The 19,610-nt window shown below is 42.1% G+C and overlaps 2 protein-coding genes across 5 annotated transcripts; one reads left to right on the top strand and one right to left on the bottom strand.

Moving 5' to 3' along the window:
* Positions 1-250: 250 nt before the first annotated feature.
* On the top strand, positions 251-4,878 carry LOC135948428 (aromatic-L-amino-acid decarboxylase-like). Its single transcript, XM_065497701.1, has 11 exons — positions 251-418; positions 1,084-1,204; positions 1,627-1,740; positions 1,948-2,067; positions 2,860-2,998; positions 3,049-3,197; positions 3,254-3,365; positions 3,873-3,990; positions 4,042-4,135; positions 4,290-4,490; positions 4,551-4,878. The coding sequence occupies exons 1-11, from the start codon at positions 339-341 to the stop codon at positions 4,770-4,772; spliced, it is 1,470 nt and encodes a 489-aa protein (XP_065353773.1). The 5' UTR covers positions 251-338; the 3' UTR covers positions 4,773-4,878.
* Positions 4,866-19,340, bottom strand: Tep2 (Thioester-containing protein 2). Of its 4 annotated transcripts, none has more exons than XM_065497657.1 (25): positions 19,127-19,340; positions 14,955-15,040; positions 12,262-12,454; positions 11,983-12,207; positions 11,681-11,931; positions 11,458-11,616; positions 11,222-11,393; positions 10,982-11,167; positions 10,819-10,920; positions 10,232-10,492; positions 9,856-9,999; positions 9,606-9,801; positions 8,724-8,913; positions 8,369-8,486; positions 8,117-8,306; positions 7,754-8,056; positions 7,578-7,696; positions 7,384-7,523; positions 7,105-7,324; positions 6,628-7,014; positions 6,414-6,575; positions 6,053-6,228; positions 5,823-5,991; positions 5,670-5,772; positions 4,866-5,440 (listed from the first exon to the last, which is right to left on the bottom strand). In XM_065497657.1, the coding sequence occupies exons 2-25, from the start codon at positions 15,032-15,034 to the stop codon at positions 5,235-5,237; spliced, it is 4,452 nt and encodes a 1,483-aa protein (XP_065353729.1). In that variant the 5' UTR covers positions 15,035-15,040; positions 19,127-19,340; the 3' UTR covers positions 4,866-5,234. The 4 variants fall into 4 exon arrangements, with proteins under 4 accessions (XP_065353729.1, XP_065353757.1, XP_065353746.1 ...); XM_065497685.1 differs by lacking the exon at positions 8,724-8,913 and adding an exon at positions 9,243-9,402 and having other exon boundaries at positions 19,127-19,335; XM_065497674.1 differs by lacking the exon at positions 19,127-19,340 and adding an exon at positions 15,378-15,530.
* Between the last annotated feature and the right edge of the window lie 270 nt (positions 19,341-19,610).

Below are 19,610 nucleotides of genomic sequence, written 5' to 3' on the forward strand. Positions count from 1 at the left end.
AAAATATTGTAAGATTTTTCCTTCGACAAAAAAGTTAAAAATAGCCAAATCATCGTCGAGTGACAGATATATACTAAAATCATATTTTTCGCCTTGATAAGAGTTAAAAATCTGAAACTGGTGACCCAAGCACCAATATGTAGTTTGATAAGCGGTCGTTAAGAGCGTCGTGTGTTGTGTACCAACAGGGAGGGACGGGCGGTGGGGATTCTGCTCGATGATGAGTCTTAAGTGGCATCATGACATTTATATAACACTTTCTTGACCGCCTCGCTCGCACCCAACCGTCGGTGCCACTCATTCTCCTTCCGAGTCGAGATTGAGCAACGCCTGGAACCATGGACGCCCAGAGTTTTCGGGAATTTGGAAAGGCAGCCATTGACTACATGGCCGACTACTTGGAAAATATCAGAGACAAGTGAGTCTTTTCTTGTGTTGCAATTTTATTCCAAACTATTTTTTGTAGTTTTTTTTAAAAAACGAAACATTGATAAAATTTAAAGAGGAATGATACTGGAAAAGCCTGGAAAATGCTTGTTGCCAATGCATAAACTCGTCCCTTAGGATTCAGTTAAAGCCTAAATTGACCTAAGGAGCGCTGTATTTTTTTGAGAAAATTGGCTGGAAAGTTAGCGTGCTTTTCAAATGGCAATGGCTGTCTCCTTACTTGAAATCCAATTTAATTTCAAAACCAAGAGTTTCCCCAATAAGTGGCATACACCGTTGAACAGATCTCGACGAGAGGAATCGGAATATGCCAAGAAAATATGTTCGAGCACTGTACATTTTGAAATAAATTGGCAAAATTTGAATTTTTATTGTAGAGGAAGGTCATTTTTTTATTATTGCAAATTGTTGAACAAATTGTTTATCGGCCAATTGTTTAAGGCATCCAACAATTTAAATAATTTTCAATTGTTGCCCAGTATCATTCCACTTTAAATTGTGGTAATATTTTCTTTTTCCAAGTCACAGCAAAATAATAAAATGGTATTTTCCCGTCTTGACAGTATCATTTATCTTTATCAGCCTCGACTCACTGCATTTATTTTTTTCTTTCTAATCGCAATACCGTGTCATTAGACAAGTGCTGCCCAATGTGGAGCCGGGCTACATGCGAAAACTGCTTCCCGAGGAGGCGCCCGAGGAGCCAGAGGATTGGCGAGAGGTGCTGAAGGATATGGACAGAGCAATCATGCCCGGGGTAAGTCTGCCGCCGCCGCCGCCGCCGGCGCGAGAGCAAACAATGAACGCGAACGCCGGCTTAATGGATTGGTTAGCACCTTGCATTCCCTCCTCGCCGTCCTATTCCAAAGCAAACATTCACGTACAGACATTGGAAACCGATATAGATGCGTATCCGTCTCGATATCACCCATTAAAACTAAAAAATGGCATTAAAATTACTAAATTAAAAAATAGCACAAAGCGTCGCGCTTCCATTTATTTATAAAGAGTGGACCAAAAGCCAAATAAAATTTTACGTTTTTAAAACTGCTACTTTTTATGGAAAAATAAAATTAAGTCAATATAGCACAGGATTAATTGGTTGATAGCCTTATCTATTTATTATCGAATCATGTTGATAAGTGACCTTGAACTAGCGGAAATTAATTTTTGATTCAGCTGACACACTGGCATTCGCCGCACTTCCACGCGTTCTACCCGACGGCCAACAGCTACCCTGGCATCGTCGGCGAGATGATGAGCGCCGGCCTCGGCACTATCGGCTTCACCTGGGTGAGTCTGCACAAATACAATCTCTGCCTTTTTTTTATCGAAAAATGTAAAATCACGTTTTTCACACTCGACTCGGATCTCCTTAACCTGCTAACGAGTGAGAGATAAGGAAATGCAGGGAAGTGAATTACAAAACAAACAGCGAGGGGCTTGATTGATGTGCCCTTATCGTTGGCGAATCGCTGAAATAGTTTTGTCTTATCTCAGATGTCGTCTCCGGCGAGCACCGAATTAGAGGTCATCACCCTTGACTGGTTGGGCAAAATGATCGGACTTCCGCCACAGTTCCTTTCTTGCTCCCCCGGGTACGGCGGTGGTGTTTTGCAGGTGAAAATTTTTAATCTTGAATTCTTCAAATTAATAACAATTAACTATTGTGAAACTTGCATGAAAAACGTTTCGCAAATTATTTCAGTTGTTGAAATATCCCATAATGGAATAGTAGTCGTGATTGAAATAAAATGCGGCTATCTTGTTTTAGTTTATTTACTTATTAAAGACTAATTTTTTATTTATTGTTTAAAATTTAATAACAAAAAGTATGTAATTTATTAAATTTAACTTTTTTAAATTTTTACAAAATATTAATTTTTATTTAAAATGAAATACCAAAATTATTTATTAATCTAATTATTATGCATATTAAAATACATATTTGACTATCCGCATTAGTGAACATAAAGTATTTTAATTTTATATATTATAACACTACCCATCATTATTTAAATTTAATGCTAAGCGGCTAATTACTATTGGGTGCAGTTTGGATATACTAACTTTTCAGAACGGTGTAACGCAAAATTAGAATTAAAGATTTGAGTTCAAACCACACCATGTCTAATTTACAATTGAGTAGTATAATGTAATTAAATTTTCGCTGATCCAATAGTCATACAAAATATTTTAATTAATCGAATTGATAAGTACGCCTTTTAACTCTTTTAGTTTGCTTGATCAATATTTTCTTTATTGATACTTAATTGTGAACTACCAGCATCACCATTGAATCACTTATAAAAAAATGAAACATAGTGTTTTTAAAATAGCAAATTTTATTTTAAATTTGTTTTTAATGCAATCAAATTAATTCGTAATTCGAGACATGTTTTAAAATTGAAGGGATCCGCGAGCGAAGCGACATTGCTTTGTTTGTTGGTGGCTCGCGAAAGATACGTCCAACGGCTGCACGAGAAAAACCCAAGCCTCACAGAGCAAGAGCTGCGGGCGACTAAAGCCAAACTGGTTGCCTACGCCTCAGGTGGAATTCAATTCTTTTTAACTGCCAATTGGAGAAAATGTATTTTCCAGACCAATCGAACAGCTCGGTGGAAAAGGCGGGCATCCTGGGCTCAGTTCCGATGCGCTTAATCCGCGCCGACGAGAAATTCCAAATGAGCGGCTCCAACCTGCGCGCGGCCATCGAAGCTGACCTGAAGGAAGGTCTTATTCCGTGCATCGTACGTAAAATCAGAGGCAAATGTTTGCAAAGGTCAATAGGGTATTCGCGGTTTAGGTCATTTCGACTCTGGGCACGACGCCGACCTGCGCCAACGACCCTTTGCGTGAAATTGCTGCAGTTTGCAGTGAGTTTGGCATTTGGCTTCACGTCGATGCAGCTTACTCAGGTTAATAAAATTCACATTTAGGATTTTTTTAAATTTTTAATAAATGATTTTAATTTTTAATTGTCACTCAAAATAATTTTTCAACTAACATTTTTTATGATTTCGATCTATATTAAAAATAACCCTATTTTTAATTATAAATTTATGTGTTAATCATAGATGTTAATATCACTGTGATTCGGTAATATCCATGAGTAATAGTTTGGACCCTTAACATTGATATTTCAAAGGCGTGTAATTATGCTTAAAACAAATTGTGGACAAATTCAATTTATTATTCCAAGTGTCCAACTCTAAACCAAAGGTTTTCGTGGTAAGTGGCTTCCAACATCTTTAGAGAAACATCTCTCCAGTGAAAAGTACTTGGAAGGAATAAATATGAATGCTTGATTTCCATTTTCTGCCTTCTATTGAATATATGAAGAGTGAGTGCTGTCGTTTGTGTTTGCTGAAACAAAACAAAAAAATAAAAAAACGAGTGCTACTCTTTTGTTTGTATTTGCTCAGGTGCCGCCTTGATTTGCCCCGAGTACAGGTACATTTGCGAGGGAATCGAGCTGGCCGACTCGTTCAACTTCAACCCACACAAGTGGATGCTCGTCAATTTCGACTGCTCGGCGCTTTGGTGAACTCAAACAATTGATTTAAATGTGTAAATAATGATGGGGTTTCTCAGGGTGAAAGATTCGAGGGAGCTGGTGGCTGCGATGAGTGTTGATAGGGCTTACCTGGTGCACACGCAGCAGGACGCTGGCATGCCGGATTACAGGGTTTGTCTGATTCTTATTTATTTTTTTTTTTCGAAAATCTTTTAACTAAAAGGTGAGCAGGCGTAAAGATTGAACAATTAGCATACTTTATATTCGTTGGCATAAACTTTACGAGCTGCCTACATTCTTTGATTTAATTTTCTATTTCCTTCAGAATTGGCAAATTCCGCTTGGAAGGCGCTTTCGGGCGTTGAAACTGTGGTTCGTTTTGCGCATTTACGGCGTCAAGAAGCTGCAGGAGTACATCAGGGCGCAATGCAAACTGGCGACTGACTTCGAAATGCTGCTCAGAGGCGACGACCGCTTCGAGATTTTCACTCCGGCGCATATGGGACTCGTCACTTTCAGACTCAAGGTGAAGCACACTCAGAATTTTAACAGGCTTTCATATATAACTTCGGCAAACACCTTTCAGGGTCCAAATGAAAACACAAACAAGCTGATGGCGAACCTGCAAAAGAGCAAGAAAATTTACGTTGTGGGAGCCGAGGTGGGGGGCAAGGCAATGATTCGCTTTGCCATCTGCAGCAGATTCACCACCTTCTCTGACATCGAGTACGCTTGGAACGAAATGGTCAGCCAGACTGACAAGGTGTTCCTGACCTCGCCAGAAAACGCCACAAATGGCCATTTTTAATTAATTAGGTATACGGCGGCGTAGCAAAAAATGGCATCATGGATTAATGATTTCCATAATAAAGGATTTTATAAACGGAAATAACTAAGTAAGAATATTTTAAAAACTCTAGTTTTATTTAGATAGCACTTGGTAATAATTACAATTATCTTAAAATTTACAATTTCAGTTGATGAATGGATCTTTCAGCACTTATATCACTATTACTGTCAGCAATTAATTGTCCAGGTTTTTTTATTTACGCACAACTCATTTCGTTAGTCGAATATTAGTAAAAAAAACTTTTAGACTATGCACGGACGAAAATGCAAAATTTCAACCTCATATACAGCAGCGGCTTGCGTGCATCTCACTCTCTCTCGCTCTCTTTCTCTTTTTCTAAATCTCAATTCGAGTAACAAAATCGATCAATTCTGCGTCAGTCTCTCCTCACTCGCGGTCTTTGGCACTCGCGTCGCAGGCTCAGGCCCTGGCCAGCCAGAGGGCGGTGGCGCCCAGCACCACGGTGGCCACGGACGCAGATGCCGCTGAGCCGACGTTGAGGCCGTCGGCGCCGTTGCGACGGCTGCCGGCTGAGCCGCGGCCGCACACCTCGCAGCCCACGTCGCCCTCGCAGATGTCGCAAACCGTCTGCACGCGTGGCAGATAGAACTGACGCGCCCTTCGAGCTGTAATTAAAATTCAAGTCAAATTTTCTTAATTTTACTGATTGACAAATTTCATAAAACTAAATATGAAAACACTGCGGCAACTCAATCTCATTTCAATAATTTATTTTAGTTTTTAAAATTGGATTGAAATTGACCTTATAATTTTTATTAATTTCTTCTGTTTGCCTGTTTTTAGAGTTATTTAAAAAATAATTTACTAAAAGCCCCTCAATTTAATTAAACTCACAAGAATCATAGTAGTCGTAAAGGGTAACAGGCACAGGCTTCTGCCGCGCCACCCTATGCGTCCTGTAGGCTTTCACTGTGGGACAAATCTCTTCTCTACCCATCTGCGCAAAAAAAATTAAATTAAAGTAAAATCTTTAAGTATATCAATCACCTTATCAAAGTAAAGAATAACTTTGGTGTCTCCTTCACCGGTTTCAACCCTCTGGACGAAAGGTGCCGCTCTGAGGCCAGGCAGGGAATCAGGGTCGGCAGTGTACCCTGAGGGCAGCGCCACTTCCATAACAGCCATGTTGCTGCTTATGTTTCCAAGGCCTGTGAATCTATTAAATGGAGTTCAATCAGCATGAAATTTCTCTCGTCTATCGTAAAAATCTTATTTACCCTGAGCAGACTGAGAGCTGCAGGTGGTCAGCGGTCGAATCCCTGGTGAGTTGGGGATCCAGGTGGAAAAGAGGCCAAGGCGCGGTTACGTCGACGTTGTAGCTGTAGGAAACTTGCACGATGGCGAATCCCTTTCCTTTGGCCTTGATCTTCAACTCCCGCACATTTTGTGGGAGCTAAAAAATCATTACATTTTATTTCTCCATTTTATTTTATAACAGGTCAAAATTCATTCATTTGATGTCACAAATAATTGAAAGAAAAAGGCTTTTGTATTGTTAGTGAGCGTCACTGAAACTCATGGAAAATAATTGTTACTAACCAAGCTACAATTTTTACATTTTTTTAATGTTCAACTCACCTCTTCCTTTTGCAAAATCATTGCGTTGTTTGAGTTCACTGTCAACTGCTTCGGACTGTTTTTTCCTTCATATTCAAAGGTCACCTCGACCCTCTGACCGGAGGAACTGACAGATATTTGCTCGGCCAACTTGGCCAGGGCGCCCAAAGCGACAACCGTGTCCTGAGAAACCACCTGTTAACTCAATTTCATGCCTTTTTCACTTTTAAATTACCTGTGTGGATTCAAATCCGCCGTTACTATTCCTCTGGGAAACGAGCCACTTGAGGATTGGCAGGCTGTCCCTGACGAGCCCCCTCTCCAGGTAGATCAGCAGGGCGTAAGAGGTCATTTCAACTGCGATCGGGTCCGTCTTGAACTGCCGCCACGGATTTTTCTTGTCGTTATCTGGCACAGGCTTGCTCCACCACTTCATGTCATCCTTGCTCTGCGCCTTGCTCTCCAACAGGTTGAACGCCGTCTCTTTCAGAGGGTGTCCAGCCAGCTGAAGGGCGTAGGTTGCCAGGGCGATTGCGTAAGGGTCGTCCAGCCGGCCGTCCAGGTTGCGACCGATGTAATCCGTTGCCTTGTTGATCACGTTTCGGTACAAACCGGCCGACTCCTGCAAAAAAAGTTGTTTTTTAATATCTATTGTTGTAATTACGTCGTGTTGAAATAATGATCCAATGAAATATAAAATTAACTATCTTACCTTATCCTGGAGGAAAGTGATTAGAGTGTACGCGGTGAGCGCGAGTCCACTTGCGGCTCCACCTTGCATGTCGTGGTGATGAACCTTTCCGACCTCAGGGAAGCTGCCGTTGACAGCCTGTACACCCTGGAGCCATTGCAGTGCCTGATTCACCATCACAGGGTCAATGGTGATGTAGGGAGACGCTGCCCTGAATGACTTTGCTACGAATGCGGTCAGCCTATTAACATAATTATTGCATTTTCTGAGCAATCAAGAGAAAGCAAGATTATAATATACCATGTGCTGCCAGATGGGTCAGATTTTCCAAAGGCGCTGAATGAGCCGTCGTCGTGTTTGTAAGTCAGTTCCTGTTGGTAGCCGATCTCCAAGAATTTGCGAGCGTTGTTTTCGACGGCCGGGGTCAATTGGTTTGAATTCTAAATCATTCAATTTGTTGTTTAAGGAATTAAAACCAATTAAAAATATTTTACCTTCAGATAGTCAAGAACCACGATGTTAGGAACAAAATTGAGCATGTTCTGCTCGCCACAGCCAAATGGCATCCTGATCAGATTAGCCAAATTAGGAATACTGGGTCCAAGCAAGTCACCTGGAATTAAATTAAATTCAGAATTGGCAATAAAATAAAAAGCTCACAACAACTCACCAACACTGGACACCTCCAGTTTCTCAGAGCCCTCGACAAAGTTTTTGGGGAATTTCAGGGTCAGATTTGTCTCAAAGTTTTCGGTGTCTCTGAGGTCGACAAAGATGGCATCGTTCACGTACTGCGTGTCGCCCTCGGCCTTGACCAAAAGCTGTCTCTTGACCGCGTCGCCCGCCAGGGAGCTCTCGGCCTTCACGTTGATGTCGAGCATGCCCAGACGCTTGGTGGTCACCATGAACGCCGTGTTTGAGCCGCTGTTTGCTTTGACGGTGATTCGCCTCGACAGCTGCGCCGAGTCGAAAGCTGTGGGAATTCAATTTGTTATTATTTCTAACCCATGATTAATTATTTTCAAAAATTTACTCTTCGGAGCGTCGATATCGTTGGACATGTCGGGGATTTCAAACTGTCCGTCAGAGTTGTCCAGGGACACGTCCACGGCGAGATCGCGGTCCATGTAGTTGAAGACGACAACGGGAATGGCGAACACCTCACCGCGCACTACATTGTACGGCAGGTCGAGCGACACAAAGAAAGGTCGGAAAACCCGCAGCTGAATAATTTCAAGGGAATTTTGAACAATATCTGTTTCATCATTTGGAATAGTGCGCATACTTTGCTGGACGTTTGTGTCAGGCCGAGTCCGTAGAGCGAGTCAACGGAGAAAGCGGAGAGCACCCATGAGGTGATTGTGTCGGGCGCTTTCCTCTTCAGTGAGGTCCGGCCGTCAGGACTAGATTTCATTGGAAATTAATAAAATGTGATTGCGTGGAATGGAAAAATGTTATCTGCTTAAACGGCTATACAACCCGCTCGGCACTGTGTGAAAAGCAGGTTGCGTAATTTTCTGCAGATAACTTTTAAAATATATGTATTAATGGAATGACTGAGGGTACAATTTCCAAACATCTCTGCTGGCCAAATTTAAACCACAATATTTTTTAGCAATTATTATTGTGCATCGGAATACCCTGTGAACATGTCCTCGAAGAGCCAAACCGGCTGCGGCTCGTGCGTGAGATAGATGCGCGGGTTGTTGTTGACGGGCTTTGGAATGCGCGAAAAGGCGTACGGCCCCGCGAGGGGAGGCCTCGTAGGTAGAGGTCCTGGGTAATTTTTTCCGGAGGGCAGGCGCGCCACCACGCCTCCAGACGCGAATCCTGAGTGTGCCATCATAATTAGCAATTGACAGGCGATAATATTTTCGTTAAAACACGTTCTAATCTACCCCTTGTAAGCGGAGAGTTGTTAAAAACGGAGCAGACAGAAACATATTTACAATTTTTTCGTATCTGCTTAAAAATAAATTGCAAGCTTGGAAGTACAACAATGCGATTTTGAGTTACAGAGTTTATTAATACTGGAAATTTATTATTTTTCAAAGCCGATCAGGGTATTAAGATTCCTGGTTATAATAATAAGTTTTGACCCGCTTATTATCGTGGTTTAATTTGAGCCAGTAGTCTGCGTCTGTGAGTTTCTTTTTTACCCAGCGTCGACGAGGTCCCACAGCCAAGTCTCGGGGAAATGCTTCCTGACGCGCGTTGGCTTCTGTTTGGCGCCGTCAGCAACATCGTTGCCCACGCTCTCCAGGTCGTCCTCGTCCTGGGCGTCGTACATTACGTGTTCGTCCAGGTTACGATAGTAGACTAGCACAAACAGAGAGGATAGTCTCAAGTCCATGCCTTACGAATGCCCGAGCTTTGTTTCTCGGGCAGACACACGAGATTAATTGTTTGCTGAGCCACCACCACGGCTTGACGACACATTGATTGCAACCATTGTTAAATTAATTTTAGGCACCAGTTTAGTGAAGCTTGAAGCGGTTTGTTAGTTCAGCAGTGATATCTACCTAGAGGCATGTGCTCGTGGACGTATCCGTTGGTCAGGATCACGGCTCCAGACTTTTGGAAAACCTCGCCGGCGTCGGCGTGGCTCGGGAACCAGGCAAGGGACCTCCTGCGGCGCCTGGCGAACGGTGGCCAGTTGGGGCTTTTGGGCTCTTGAGGTGCCGAGTCGAAGGACAACAGCTCGTTTTCAACGTCTCGCTGTGAGAGGGATGAAATTAAAATTTTTATTTAAAGATAAATTGACAGTTTTACCATGGAGAGATCGTTGCCGCTCCTGAGGAGAAGCACGCTCTGGTCCACGCCGAGAACACCGACGTACGAGTTGGGTTTCGTGCGGATGGTCAAGTCGACAGCTACGCCTGGTTGCGTGTCTGTGGGGTTCACTTCCAAGTCAACCTATGAGCCAAATTTAAATTTAATTCAAATTGACGAATTTTTAATCAGATGTTAATTTTAGGAAAATAATCGTTGAAAATCAACTTTTACTTAAGATTCAATCATTTGTCAGGAAAAAAGATTTTATCCATGTTTACACAAAATTTAATGAAATAGTGGATCCTTTTCGATGCGAAAACTTTTTGTTTTCCAATTTTCCTTAAAAAATATAAACAAAATTAAATAAACTTACGAAATTTTGGAGCATTCCAGTGACCGTAAAGTCTACTGAGTCGGCGACCACTTCTCCGTTTTCAGGTCGAACGTAGTAGATAACCAAGTGAGCCCTTGGGGCCATGGTCTGCGTAGCCACGAATCGGAAGCGTTGGTCCTGCTGGCCAGATGGCACTTGGATAGTGCCAGCGGTCAACACGTCGCCGCGGCCCAGAACCTCGTAGTTGAACGAGGAAATCCTCTCCGTGCAATTCATGTACACCTCAACATCATTGCCAACCTTTAAACATTGAGATTTTTTATAATTAACAATCTTTTAATCATAAAAATATTATAAACACAATTGGCTTGTTTAGAAATGAGGCCGTTTTTCTCTCAGATAAAATAAAATAATTTTATTCCCAGACGGCCTTTTGTAAAGGTTGTTGAGCAACTGTTTATTAAATCACAAAAGGGAAGACTTGGCATTGAAATGTGTTCAAGGGAAATCTGGTTTTACTCTCAATTCCCACGATCCCCTTGCGAGCAACGGATGCTGCACCGCGCGACAAGCGAGCTCCACCCATTGCATAATGCAGGAACTAAAATAACACTATCTGCACTCACCTCTGCGTTCTCCGATCGGATGATGGCCTGTATGAACGTGTTGCTGGGTGACACGGAGGCAGTTATCGTCGAGAACCATTCACTCAGGTCCAGGTACTGTGCCTGTAGATAAAAAAAAATTGGTTACCTAAATCTAGGGGAGCTGGGGAAATGGAAAACTTGCCTCCAGGCCGATGGTAGACACATTTGAGACGATGGGTGGGTAGAAGTTGAGCTCCACCAAGCCCTCGGAGGACAGGTAGTGGTTCTCGGAGGTGTAAGTGGCGTGGTCGTAACCGTAGCCCCAGCGGATTCGGACTGGATTTTTCGAGTCGGTGATTGGCATGCCGTCGTGAGTGGTCAGTTTAATCTAAAATTAATTAATAAATGAGAAAGAAACTTTTAACTCGAAAATTGTACTCACGTAAGCAGTAAACTTGAGTCCAGGCTTGTAATATTCGGGCGTTTTGACCAGCTCCATTTTGTATTTATTTTTAAAGAGAGGAATGGAGGTCGAAGTGTTTTGTCTGCGGCCAGTAAGCGCTTCCTGCACTGTCACCTCGATTTGCACTGGCCTTTCAAACTCGTCGTTCAGACTGGAAAATTTGTAATCATTGGACGGTCAGCAACAAAAGCGAGAGAGGAGATATCCACAATTACCCCAACTCTTTCACAATGTCGAATTCAACGTTGGCTTTTCCGTCGATGGCGACGACCTTGCGCACCGGATTTTGGAAAATTGGTTGGATGAGGCCAGAGAAAATTGTTGGGTACATGGTCACCGTGGCTTCGCCCTTTACTGGCTTTCCGTACGTGTATCTGAAATTAAAATTAGGATGATTTTTATTTTGAAATGGTAAATTATTTAATTATGATGACTCACTTGGCCGAAATTGTGGCGGAAATACGGGAGTCCTTAAAAGTGGTGAAAGGCGGGGTCGAGATGGAAACCTCGAATTTAGGCAGCACGTATTCTGCCACCTGGATCGTTTTGTGGAAGGACTGATCCAAAACGCTGACCGTGATATTCCAGTCTCCCAGAACGGGGTTTTTGGAAAGAGGAAGATCGGCGGAAAACACACCTCTCGTGGGGAGAACCCTGGACCACTGTTTCACCCTGTTTCCTTTTCCATCCTGAAATTTAAAAGTTAATAATTCAACTTTGATTCAATTGCAAGGCTTTACAGTTATAAAAACGTCCAGGGCAGCAGTAACGGTCGGCTTGAGGTGTTTGTTCAGTGCCAGAATCCTGAACTGGATCGTGTCTCCGGGCTTGTAAATCGCCTTGTCGGTCTGGACGAGCACCGAGTAGCTCTTGTGCACATAGCTCAGCTCCGTGGTGTTCTGGAATTCCAGTCCGCCGTTTCCACGAGCGGTCACGTTGTAGTTTCCTGGACCGACATCTCCGATCTGCTCATCGAGTTTTATTATTTTTTCCTTTGTTAGAGATGCAGATTAATTTACATCGATTCTGAGGATTCTAGTCGTTCTGGGCTCCACTGAGATGCTCTGCGAGGAGGTGAACTTTCCGCCACTGTCCTGCTTTCCGCCGACCTCCACCCACACCTGCGTAGTCTTGTCGACGCCGTGCGTGGACACGGACACGTGATACTCGCTGTTCGGTCGCAACACTTTAGGTGCGATAACAGTGTAAAATCTGAAACAGCGACATTGAATTTATTCTTAGAATAAGGTTTTTCTGACGCAGTATAGTGGGTTTTATACATAATGCCATTTTAATTGCGAGGGAACTGGCATGTTGTAATTTTCAGATGATAAAAAGTCCGTCTCCTCGTCCGCGAAAATTGAAATAAATGCAGGGGCTCAAGGATTTTCCCTGGCGCCCGTGAGAAGATGCAGCCCATCCACATTCAGGTGTTGTCTCTAATCACTCATTGTTGGCCGCAGCAACAATGGTCACGTAAATCTCCGCGGGTGGGCAGCCAACAATTCGTATTATTTACGCATAGACAATTAACAATTCGGAAAGGCTACAAATATGAAGAACTATGCGAAGATAAAGGGAAGAGCGACTGACACTCCTGCGTTATTAATGCAACCGGTGTGATTCTGGTGCTTTCCATGCGACTGCCTCAATGAATATTTAATCAGAATTTATACACGTATGCTCGCTGGCAGCAGACGAACGCACTCGGAGTGATAAAAAGCATTTGGAGCGAAGCTAACACGCTGCATGCGCGCGCGGGTGTGTGAATGCACGCCGTCGCTGATTATTTATTCCCAATTGGGTGCGGCCTGGATCGTCTTCAAGCTTTGTTAAGAACGAAATTCATGAATGCAGAGAAAACGAGCGTGATTGCATCAATTCATCCTCACGCATTCATCAACATCGGCTCGAATGCATTAGTCGCACGCCGTGTCTCTGCTATAGAAATAAAAGAAAAAAACCCAATTTAAAATGTGTTGCCGTGATTCATCAAAGCACCTAAGAACAGCCAAATGTAGAATATTTTCTTTTTTTAAACCGGCTTTAGTTTCAATGAAAGCTGTCAGATTATGAATCATTCAGGTGATTAAGTCTACACACTTTCTACTACTAAAAATGACTGGTTATCACGTCAATGAGACACGATCTTTTTCATTTGCAACTTTGCTACTTGATTTTCCTCGTGTTTTCCGCCAATTACGGTGCATGCAGCCTCGGATCGTGTTTGTCATCGTCTGACGTCATGCTCTCGCGGAGGTGCAAACGGCGGCCGAGGGAAATAAAAAGCAAAAAGGCGTCGAGTGGGCGCTCATCTGCCGAGCAAGAGCACCTTTCGGATGCGTGGGGCGCCGAGCAAGGTCAGGCCCGGTGTCTCTGCACTCTAACTCGCATTATTTGTTGCGACAATTATTGTGAACGTAAATATTCATGGAAGCAACAACAATAATTGCTCTGACGAGATAGCATCCCGTGTGTATTTTCAAATGTTTTGCAAATCACGGAATTCCACTCATGTGTTAGTTTTGCTGTTGCCAAGGTGAAGAGGTTGTAAATTTTGCTGTTGTGCGTTGTGCGACACCACTGGAAATTTCTGGACGAAGCTGAGAGCCAGATTTGGGGTCTTCAAGATCGTGCTACTCGGCATTGGGTTTCCAAGGTTTCTACCCACAACTCATTTTCTATATGAAAATTTTGTGATTTAAGATACAGCATACCAGAGGAATACAACTTATTAAGTTATCTTCCAAACGTTAATCAAGTAGATGAACTAACAGTAATGATAGAGGAAAAAATTTATAAAAAAGTGTAAACATCATTAGAATAAGAATTAAATCCAAATACCTTGATGAAGATAAACTTATTTAAAGTTTACTTAAAATATACCTTATTAAAAATTTCAAAACAATTCGATTAGCTTTTTATCTTATTTCAATGAGTTAGCTAACAACAATTTTAAGGATATTAAATAAATACACACGCTTGGTCTCAACTTGTTATTAATTTAAGTAATTTAAGATGCAATATCCATTTCATGAATACAAAATTATTTTCGTTTCAGACAAAATAGACATCAAAGTAATATTAAATTAATTTTTGTCATTGTGAATACTGGAATCGAAAATGCCTTGAGTAACTAAACAGCCCTCCTGTAGTGTTACAGCTATCGTGAACATAAATGATCAAATTCTTGGTAGCTGCTAACAGTCAACTATAAAAGTGATTCTTTTCCACCTAACAGTAACGCTCGTCTTGAATGTGCTCAGCATTAACTTGTCCTGGTCCGTGATTGAATTGCCTCGGCCAGAAAAAGTGCATGCTAACGGTAAATCGGAGGACGGGGACGACTTTTTTTTGCAAAGAGTGACCCGTGCCGTCTATAGTGTTTACTGAGTGGGCAAAAAGTCGAGAGCTCGCGCCGGGCGCGGGTTAATGACATTTTTGCCTTTGTTTCCGCTCCGTGCTTTATTTGCATTTGAAGTGCGATTTTTGTTTTGCTTTTTACAGCAAGTGAAGATACAAACAAATCCTGCTGTTGTGGCCGGATGCAGTTAAATAATTAAATCGGCCGTTTATCTCGTTTTACGCTTTTCGCCTGGAAAGTGGGGGAGCGGTCACAGAGCAGCAAAACGAGAACTAAACGAAGAAATAGAGCAGGGGGAAAACAAACGGCTTTGTATGATGATTGATAAAACTATTTTCTTTTACTCACCCTTGCTGTGCTGCAATGCTCGTAATTGAAGATACGGCAAGTGAAAAGAAAACAGCCACAACTCCGGCTTGGAGCTTCATTTTGATCTGAAACAAATACGAATGGGAAATTATTTATTTTTAGTGTTTTCTTTTGAATCGTTTGGTGCTTTGGCAGAAATAATTAAACGCCTTCTTGCACCTGAAATTATGAGAACCTTTTCCCCCTAACAGATTTATATCATTGCTACATCATTTTCGTTGTAAGCGACCGTCGAAAACCTTCCTATGGGTGCGTCAGCTGCGGAGTAAAAATCTCACGCAGATATGTGAATGCATGCGTTTCCTTTTTCCCCTATTCGCCAAATTCCCACGCGGCCGCTAACAGGTCGAATTTTTAACTACCGAAATTTTAAATTTCATCCAAAACGTTACGTCACTGTACGCAGATATAAGTGCACCAGTTGGCTATAGGTATCTTGTAGAAACGACACAGGAAGTTGATATGTTGCGTGTCGCGCTTGTTCTGGAATGACTTTCTCCGCTATGAATTGGGCCGCACCACGCACGTCTGCTATTTTACTTCTGGCGAATAGAATACCTTCTGCCGCGACCAGGTGTTCTTCTCGGCACAAGAGCAAAATAAATATTGGGAAAGTGAATCACCTAGAGATAAATGGAGATATTGCAACATCAATCGGAACCTCTGTCCACTTGAAAACATAGATGGACCTCATTCTTAAAGAAAAAATCGGGGGAAACTGTGGTAATTAATAAGGAAACACAGCAAATCGTCTTTTTATAAGAAATTAATTCGCTTATTAACGTTTAAATAAAATATTCACCGAGAATAAAACTTTGTTCGGCGGTCTAGGTGTAATGTGGCCCCTGCGGTTTGAGATTTGAGCCGTGCACCCTTCCAGAGGACGAGGAAATACAATATTGAATGCCTCCATTCGAGAAGCTCCCATTCCTTTTTCGCCTCATTTAATTAAAAGCGTCACTCTCGTTTGTCTTTCTCTCAATCTCAAGAGTAAAGTGGCATGATTGAGCCACATCGCACATTTGGGGCACGGAGCAGTTAAAATTATTCTGCCGTAGTGCGAACCAAGATGCTCCTTTTTCTCTCTCCGAGTGTTAAATTGTTTCGAGTCTGGTTCACATTCGGTTCACTCAGGCAGCCAGCTCAATATAATGAGGCGGACAAGTTCGTGTTGTTGCCGACTTCAATTAACAGCTCAAAATCAACACCTTGCGCCTCACAAGAAGCGGTTTTTGTATTCACACCCGACGTTGATACGATTAATGCAATTACAATCGCGTGTGCAAAAAGGCATGAATGGACCGTTGAGGCGACAGCAGCGCGGCGGTAATTTATCACGTCCATTGATGGGCAATCAGCAGTGCGAGAAACCGATCCGATTCGCTAAATTCGGCAGAAAAGCGAATGTTCGAACAAGAAGAAGCTGTTCTTTCCGCCTAGACATCCATTAAAATAGACGGGAAAATTAATTAAATGGATGATAAAAACTATTATCTCCAATTTTTTATTTTAGGAAAAGATTTTACGAAACATTTTCCTGAAATTATTTCGACGAAAAGTGGTTGCAAAGTCACCTGTCGGGGTTTCCGTTGTAAATAGCAAACAGGCCGAAATGCACGCCTGTGACAACACGGTGTGAGTCAGGGCAATCGCGTCAGCGTGGTTGTAACACCCGAAGAGTGAAAACGCGGACATCCTGAACATGCCCCGCCGCACATACTGTACTTCTTGCATGCACAATTAGTATGCACATTGATTATTCGGCGCGGCAGTAAAAATAGGAGCGGGGGAGAGGAATTGATACCGAGAGCGTCGGTTTGGGTTTCACTTTTAAAGCATTGTTAAATATTCATCTAATCTTCTTCACTCGACAATTCAGAATAATCATTACCGTTTTTTTTTTAATTTTACTACACACCCTAGTAAAAAATATTCTTAATTTTTTTTTAAAATTAATATAAAAATAGTCGCACTACGAACCAGCTTGTAAAAGAGTAAAGAAAGATAAATTTTAGTTTTTGCTTGTTAAACTTTCAGGTCTCATAATGGTTTTTCTTGCTAAAAATTTAATTAAAAATGCATAACTAGTTTTTAGTTTGAATCACATATTGATTTTATTATGCGCTGAGGTGGCAAATGAAGAAAATAAAACAATAATGCGGCTCATGTGTGTGATTAAGAAGACACGCTAGAAGAGTCATCATGGCTAGAAAGCAGATAATCACTCCTTTGTGCATCTCATTTCGAATGCCTGAGGAGCTGGAGAGATTTTGAAGAACGTACTCTCACGCACACATCAGGCCTTCCCATTGTTACTCCTAGATTTGCATAAACGTTTATAAATGTATTCGTTGGTGAGGGTTGCATGTATTGTTTGCGATACGTGTAGCATAAACACGTTTCATGTACGCTGCCGAAAAATATGAGGATTATGTTTCTCAATTTTAAAATTCTAAAAACTCTCTTTTGGATTTTTAAATTTAAGTCATGTACGTGTAAGAGAGAGTTGATTGTATTGTGATGACAGAATTTTTACTTGTTGGCATTTAGCAGCCGTCGGCGAGTGACTTATAGAATCATGATGACGCGCCATTTCCAGGTGACGAGACCTTACAATTAGTTGATCGTATAAGGAAACGAACATAGTAAAAATTTAAGTGTCTGAGTGGCCCTGCAAAAATAATTTAAGTTGCAATAAATCGCGAATTCATAAAATAGGGCAGCAGTTGTTTTCACATGAGCGGATGAGCGAAAAATTATTTGGCAACCATTAAATTCCAGCGCCGACAATGAGTCCAATCCCATCTTGCAGCAGGGTGCCACCATTTGCGGCCGCCAGATGAGAGATTAAATTACAATTTGCGGATAATCTATCATCAACAACAATGGATGTTGTCGGTTAACTGTACATGTCTAATTTTCTCAATGAAAGGAACCCAACAAGCGTGAAAATTATATATAAAATCGCTGTTGGACTGAGAACACCAGAATAACACAATTACGATAATTGCGCGCGTCCACTTAATTTGCTACTCGTCTGTGTGTCAGCCGCAGGAAACGTCGCTCTCAACGCTGCATGAGAAAAGCCTAAAAACGCGAAACAATAACTACACTCGACCCATTTCGTCATTTCCTTTACTAGTTTGTTTTGATTCAAACTGCGATGCCGCAATAAGATGCCAAAACAAACAATTAATTGGTGTAAATATTTTATTTTACGAGCAGTTCATTGGTGAATCATCTCGCGATTAAAGTTTGCACTGGCTTAAATTATCAAGTACACGAGAACGATTTTAAAAAAGAAAAAGAATCCGGCGCTGGCGTTGTTCTACAGGAAAACACCTGCTTCAGGTGGCTTTCGAGACGGAGAGGCCCGACTTGCTCAATGCAGACGCGGTCTGGCGAAGGGGAAAACACAAAAACTGAATTAACCCTCGCCGTCTGGCAGCTTTTTACGAATAAGAACAGGGAAAACACTCCGGTTTGGAGCCAAAGGTGCTGAACGGCCGGCCGAGATGCAAAAGGTTGTCGACCTGAAGCTTTTTTTACCCGGCGAGAGGCGTGTCAGGGTCACCTAAGCATTAAATTTTCGGGTTTTACTTTTCTCTCTCCATCTGAGCGTCGTTGACTACTTTTTTACATATGACCACTGTTTGATTCTGAACTTATACAGGGGAATCCCACTCGATCTCGCGTGTTTTTCAAGCATGCCTTTTTTCCCTGATTGATGTTTCATATTATTGTGGGGCTGAAGGAAAATTAAATATATACAAACACAAGGGATGGAGCCTATTCAAATTATAGAATAACCTTACTAAAATTTTATATTTTTAAAATAAAACACATGATTTTTCATCAGGATTTATTATATTCGTGTTGAAAAAACGCTCCGGAATGCAAAATAAATTGCAAACTGTTTCGTTAGTTCCCCATAGACTGAACCTTGCACCCAGCTGATCGCGTCCAATTTTATTCAATGATTGCTGGACCATAATTTGCATCATTATTAGTCACCCGCGAGAGATGCTGATTGTGCGCGCGCGACCATAAAAGGAGTCTAGTGTGTATTATTGCCTGCCCTAAAAGGGACGTCAACTGACACGCAGCTCGGGATGGAAATAAATTGAACCTGAAAATCGTTGGTGTCTCACCTGTTGGTGCGCCCTGCGGTGCGAAAAGGGGGTGAAAACTGGTCTCGACAACAATTTTCCTCTTCGTTCAGCAGCCCTAACAACAGAGGCGACGGAGACTCATTGCTATTCCACACTCGTTGGCCTCGCTGGCGTTCGTCGACTGCGGCCGGCTGACAAAGTGCGCGAGAGTAGGCGAGCGGTATACCTGACGCTCCCACCGCCAGGGTAGGGAGGACTCGATCACCTCTCGCAGGGTCAGGTGCACTCTGAATTCGACGCCGCAACCATGATACCAGCGAAGGAGCAAACCAACTGCCATCTGTGTGGAGAACGCTCGAGTTAAAATTTTCAGGTTTTTTTGCTTCAATCTGTTTTGCAAATTGAAGCGGGAAAATTATTCTTCCTGGTGTGCTGGGGGAATTATAAATTTAAATAATTCACTCTAGTTGTTTCTGAATTTATTATTTTTCATCTCTGTGCTTTGTTTGGATTAAATAAACGA

Source organism: Cloeon dipterum, chromosome 1 (assembly GCF_949628265.1).
Source record: "Cloeon dipterum chromosome 1, ieCloDipt1.1, whole genome shotgun sequence".
Lineage (NCBI taxonomy): Eukaryota > Metazoa > Arthropoda > Insecta > Ephemeroptera > Baetidae > Cloeon > Cloeon dipterum.